General features: G+C 42.6%; 2 gene segments (V, D, J or C); both read right to left on the bottom strand.

The window, feature by feature from the left end:
• Positions 1–2,125: 2,125 nt before the first annotated feature.
• On the bottom strand, positions 2,126–2,667 carry LOC129508814 (T cell receptor alpha variable 9-2-like). The segment is given in 2 exon segments: positions 2,126–2,460; positions 2,586–2,667. Coding segments are annotated over 2 exon segments (381 nt in total).
• A 2,713-nt stretch (positions 2,668–5,380) lies between these two features.
• On the bottom strand, positions 5,381–5,922 carry LOC129508759 (T cell receptor alpha variable 9-2-like). The segment is given in 2 exon segments: positions 5,381–5,715; positions 5,841–5,922. Coding segments are annotated over 2 exon segments (381 nt in total).
• Positions 5,923–6,421: the final 499 nt, after the last annotated feature.

Below are 6,421 nucleotides of genomic sequence, written 5' to 3'. Positions count from 1 at the left end.
AATGGATCATGGATTGCCAGGGGCTAGACAGAGGAAGGGAAGAACTTCCCTAAGGGAAGGAAAGTCTAATGGTGAGAAAAAGTCAAAAAGCTTAGTAATACACAACATTTGGGGGAACTTTTTTACTGTGGGCCTTTCAATTGCTCAAAATCCAACTTCCAGTCTTCTGCTGGGTTGAGAAAGTGATCGTTGTTTCCTATGAAAGGCTGTGGAGTGCATGGCTGTTCTGTGACTTAGAAATGTTCTCACTCAATCCACATATTTCACTTCCCTCCACCCCCATACCTTCAACACTGGCAAACACACACACACACACACACACACACACACATACATACCCACCAATGTGGGCAACACCATCTTCCTTAATTATGTAAAAAACCATGGTGCTTCTCCCTGTCCCATTCTGGGGGCACAGCACACACTGAGTGGCTTCCACAGTAGGCTCAAGTTTCTCCCAATCTAGTCCTTCATTCAAGTTTGCCTTCACCATACACACCTCATTCTCTAAAATTGCTTGGCGTCACTGTGTGAGGATAGCTTCTTTCATATTTCTCTTTGGGTTTGCAAATTTCTGCCCTTTGAAGTATCTTTACTATCTTTTTAATAGAGTTTTAGAGAAATCAAGAGATTAATGTGTATTATCAATCTCCCAGGGGTATTTTTAGAGACTTTCTTTTAAGTAATCTCAACACCCGACTTGGGGCCTGAACTTACAACCCTGAGATCCAGAATTGCAGCCCTACTGAGCAGGTCAGCCAAACACCCCTAGTCTACAATTTTATCCAAATGTCTGAGAAATATTCTTATTATATAATATTTTGAATTATTTAAAATGCATTTTGACGTGCATTTGAATTTATAGAGCTTTGAAAAAATTATATTTTAAACCAATTAAAAATTAATTTAAGTGTACAATATATAATAATGAGGAAATATATTAATATTCTGATCATAGCTCATTAATAAAAGGAGATAATAATTAAAGAAGGCTTCATGGCACTGGAATGGATCAGGTAAGCAACTAACTGAATCTTGGCTTTCACTCAGACCGTGATCTCAGGGTCCTTAGATCCAGTCCCTTTTTGGGCTTTGTGCTCAAGGGAGAGTGTGATTAAGATTCACTCTCTCTTTCTCTCCTTCGGCTACTCTCTGCTCTAGCTTTCTCTCACCCTTTCGCTCTAAAATAAGTAAATAAATATTTTTAAAATATTTTTAAAGGAAGAAGATTGCAAAATCATTGGCAAAGTCTGGCAATGCACTGCACACCTTGCTTTTCTATTATTCTTCACACAATTTCACTTTTTCCCATACGTTCTCCCAATCCCATGATTTGTGGCCCTCTGTGAGAGGTCGCAACCAGGACTTACAGAAATCTGTATAGTTCCCTCTCTGTGTCATCTATTGATTTATATTGTCAGGAAATAGCAGTGCAAGAACATTTTCTCTCACCATATTTCCTGGGCACCGAGAACAGTCTCCCTTCAGTTCAAACTGCCAGAGAGCCAACTGATCTGTTTTAGTGGCCAGGACATGAACCCTTTCATGATTCTGTTTCTGCCCCATGCCTTCATTTTGAACACCAGCCTGTGTCTACCATCAGATATCCCAGAGAAGAAAACAAGGCAGAAGTCCCTGGCCTCTTTCTTCCTGTTCCTCTTCCTTTCCTCCCTTCCCTTCTTTCTTTACTAAAACTGAGTCTGGGAGCTCTAGCTCTCCCATCACCCCTCTCGTCATACTCCATCAGGAAGACAATGGGCAGAAGCCACGATCTTGGGCACACCTTGTCTTTCTAAAAGTGTCAAAAGGCACAGTACTACCCCCAGGGTTGTCTGATCAAGTTGTGCTGCTGGACTCTCACAGCAAGAATCAGGTAGGTGTCACCTCATTGTTACATGGATTTATGTTGAAATTTCTTACACCCTGGCTGAGAAACTCTTGGCATCAAAGTATTTTAAATATCACTAAAGAACAGTTGATGTTGTGAAATGTCAATTCTGATCCCTAAGCTCCAGACATTTGACTGACTTTGTAACAACCAGACATTGAGAGACAAACAGCCACAGAATGTGCTAGAACCAGAGTGGATCAGTCACAGAGGCTCAGCATCCAGGCCCTGCTCTGCTCAGAGTTTGCACCCAGCTCCCCCTGCAGTCCTTATCACTGTGTCACTCAGGGCACAGTAGTACACAGCTGAGTCTGACAGTTGCACCGAGCTTTTCCTCAAGTGGAAGGATCTGGATGATCTGTCATAGGTGGCTTCAAAACCTTTGTTGCTCCCCTTTTCCTTGTCTGTCAAGGCTTTCAGGAGGAGCTGTGGACCTTCTCCCAGATACTGGACATACCAGAAAAGAGTGAGGGATCTTGTTGTAGAGTAGGTACAGTTTATAGTTAGGAAGGCCTCTTCTGAGAGGGTCACTTGGCCTTCCGTCTGGTTCAATGAGTCTCCATGGGTTTGTCCTGGGGGAAAAAGAAAAGATACCTGTGTCACCTTGAGCATGAAGCTCTTAAATAAAATTATAGTTAAAGGTTTTGACGACACAATGGAAAACAAGAATCCAAATTTTAAGAGGCATTTCACTTACCAAGCAGTAAGAGCAGTACAGTCACGACCCCCGGAGAACACTTCATCGCTGGAGCGTCACCTAGATAATGTTTCTCCTTCTTAACATGCAGAAATGTTCAAGTCACGGAGAAATGATCAGTGAAAACCCACATTTCAGCCAGGAAATCAGAACGTGGTGGGGAGCTGCACCCCCTGGTGGACAGCGGCTGAAATGAGTGCACGCGGGCCAGAGTCCTCCCAAACTCAACAGCCTCCTTCATCCCTGACTTCATGAGGCACATGTCAGGCTTCGGGTGGCACTTACTGAATATTTGATGGACAGGCCTCACTTTGGGAGCTCATACACTAAAATGAGCACCAGCCAACACCGTACCCCACCGTACCCCAACATTAAGAACAGTGACTGCCGCTATTTTTTAAGTACTCACTATATATTTGTTAAATTACGCAAAAGTGATGAACAAACAGCCTTTACTTGAAATGCAGTATTTAAGTGGTTCTAAAATAATACCAGTTGTATGTCGGCAAGATGGCAGAAGAGTAGAGTCCCCAAGTCACCTGTCCCCACCAACTTACCTAGATAATTTTCAAGTCATCCTGAAAACCAACAAATTCGACCTGAGACTTAAAGAGAGAACAGCTGGAATGCTAAAGAGACAAGATTTTGCGCTTCTAACAATTATGTATTCTACACTTAAAATTGAAAGAGGCTGTATCTTAATGGTAAGTGTTTTCTCATGTTATAAATTAAATTTGAAAAAAGAAGACACCACAACACTAACACTACCAGTACTGGTGTCCAAAAATTACAAATAGCCCAAGTAAATCCAATTTCACTAAAAAACCATGGTGCTTCTTTTCCATGTCCCTTTCTGGGGGCACAGCACACACTGAGGGGCTTCCACGCTAGGCTCAAGTTTCTCTCTATCTAGACCTTCATGCAAGTTTGCCTTCCACCATACACACCTCATTCTCTAAAATTGCTTGGCGTCACTCTGTGAGGATAGCTTCTTTCATATTTTTCTTTGGGTTTGCAAATTTCTGCCCTTGAAGTGTCTTTACTATCTTATTAATAGAGTTTTAGATAAATCAAGAGATAAATGTGTATCAATCTCCCAGGGGTAATTTAAGAGACTTTCTTTTTTAAGTAATTTCAATACCCAACATGGGGCCTGAACTTACAACCCTTTGATCCAGAACTGAAGCTCTACTGAACAGCCAGCCAAATGCCCCTAGTCTACAATTTATACAAATGTCTGAGAAATATTCTTATTATATAATATTTTGAATTATTTAAAATACATTTTGACATTCATTTGAATTTATAGAGCTTTGAAAAAATTATATTTTAAGCCAATAAAAATTAATTTAAATGTAAAATAAATAGTAAAGAGGAAATATATTAATATTCTGATCATAGCTCATTAATAAAAGGAGATAATAATGAAAGAAGGCTTCAGGGCACCTGAGTGGATCAATCAGTTAAGCAACTAGCTGACTCTTGGTTTTCACTCAGGTCATGACCTCAGGGTCCTTAGATCGAGTCCTTTTTTGGGCTTTGTGCTCAAGGGAGAGTGTGATTGAGATTCTCTCTCTCTCTCTCTCTCTCTCTCTCTCTCTCTGTCACTCCCTGCTCTAGCTTTCTCTCTCTCTTTCTCTCTAAAATAAATAACTAAATGGGCAGTCCAGGTGGCTCAGCAGTTTAGCGCAGCCTTCAGACCAGGGTGTGATTCTGGAGACTCAGGATTGAGTCCCATGTTGGGCTCCCTGCGTGGAGCCTGCTTCTCACTCTATGTCTCTGCCTCTCTCTCTCTCTCTTTCTCGCTCTCTCTGTGTGTCTCTCATGAATAAATAAATAAAATCTTAAAAAAATAAAATAAATAAATACATCTTTTTAAAATATTTTTAAAAAGAAGATTGCAAAATCATTGGCAAAAGTCTGGTAATGTGATACACACGTTGCTTTTCTATTGTTCTTTACACAACTTCACTTACTCCAATATATTCTCCCAAACCCATGATTAGTGGCCCTCTGTGAGAGGTTGCAACCAGGACTTCCAGAAATCTGTATAGTTCCCTCTCTGTGTCATCTATTGATTTATATTGTCAGGAAATAGCAGTGCAAGGGCATTTTCTCTCACCATAGTTCCTGGGCACCGAGAAGCGTCTCCCTTCAGTTCCTACTGCCAGAGAGCCAACTGATCTGTTTTAGTGGCCAGGACATGAACCACTTTCACGATTGTGTTTTTGCCCACATGCTTCCATTTTGAATACCAGCCTGTGTCTACCACCAGATATCCCAGAGAAGGAAGCAGGGCAGAGGTCCCTGGTTCTCTTTTCCTGTTCCTCCTCAATTCTTCCCTTCCCGTCTTTCTTTACTAAAACCAGGCTTCAGAGCTCCAGGTCTCCCATCACCTCTCTCGTCATACACCATCAGGAAGACACTGGGCAGAAGCTACTTTCTTGGGCACACTTTGTCTCTCTAAAAGTGTCAAAAGGCACAGTACTACCCACCAGGGTGTTCTGAATAACTTGTGGGACTGACACTCAACGGCAAGGACCAGGAAGATACCATTTCATTCATATGTGGTTTTATCTTGAAATTGCTTATACCCTGGCTGAGGAGCTCTTGGCATCAAACTATTTTAAATGTCACCAATGAACAACTGGAGTTGGAGGTGTTACTTGGGTCCTATGTTCCATCCATTTGTCTGACTTTGCATCAAACAGACACTGACAGACAAACAGCTACAGACTGTGCTGGAACCAGAGTGGATCAGTCAGAGAGGCTCAGCATCCAGGCCCCTGCTCCGCTCAGAGTTTGCACCCAGCTCCCCCTGCAGTCCCTATCACTGTGTCACTCAGGGCACAGTAGTACACAGCTGAGTCTGACAGTTGCACCGAGCCTTTCTTCAAGTGGAAGGATCTGGATGTTTTGTCCAAGGTGGCTTCAAAACCTTTGTTGCTCCCCTTTTCCTTGTCTGTCAAGGCTTTCAGGAGGAGCTGTGGACCTTCTCCCAGGTACTGGACATACCAGAAAAGAGTGGGGGGCCATGTTGTCGAGTAGGTACAGTTTAGAGTTAGGAAGGCCTCTTCTGAGAGGGTCACTTGGCCTTCCGTCTGGTTCAATGAGTCTCCATGGGTTTGTCCTGGGGGAAAAAGAAAAGAGATCTGTGTCACCTTGGGCATGAAGCTCTTAAATAAAATTATGGTTAAAGGTTTTGACGACACAATGGAAAACAAGAATCCAGATTTTAAGAGGCATTTCACTTACCAAGCAGTAAGAGCAGTACAGTCACGACCCCCGGAGAACACTTCATCGCTGGAGCGTCACCTAGATAATGTTTCTCCTTCTTAACATGCAGAAATGTTCAAGTCACGGAGAAATGATCAGTGAAAACCCACATTTCAGCCAGGAAATCAGAACGTGGTGGGGAGCTGCACCCCCTGGTGGACAGCGGCTGAAATGAGTGCACGCGGGCCAGAGTCCTCCCAAACTCAACAGCCTCCTTCATCCCTGACTTCATGAGGCACATGTCAGGCTTCAGGTGGCACTTGGAACTCTGAACAGCAGCAGTCCTAACCTCTCAGGTCTACGTTGTTCTTCAGACATTGCATGAAATGGAACTTCTTTAACATGGCATCCCAGGGCATTTTGTAGCTGAGAGGATTAACAATCTTCTAAATAATTTTACTAGAGTAGTTTTTAGTCTCCTGTATCCATGCGGGCCAGCGAGAAATCCCCTGACCGCCAGAACAGGGTGGAGTCAAATACAGAAAAAGTAATAAGGAGAAAAGTCATTGCTGAGTGATTCTGTATTTTTTTGGCACTGTACCTTAAAATTTAGAATAGTG

Source organism: Nyctereutes procyonoides, unplaced genomic scaffold (genome assembly GCF_905146905.1).
Source record: "Nyctereutes procyonoides isolate TBG_1078 unplaced genomic scaffold, NYPRO_anot_genome, whole genome shotgun sequence".
Lineage (NCBI taxonomy): Eukaryota > Metazoa > Chordata > Mammalia > Carnivora > Canidae > Nyctereutes > Nyctereutes procyonoides.
This window is presented reverse-complemented; position numbering and strand designations above follow the sequence as displayed.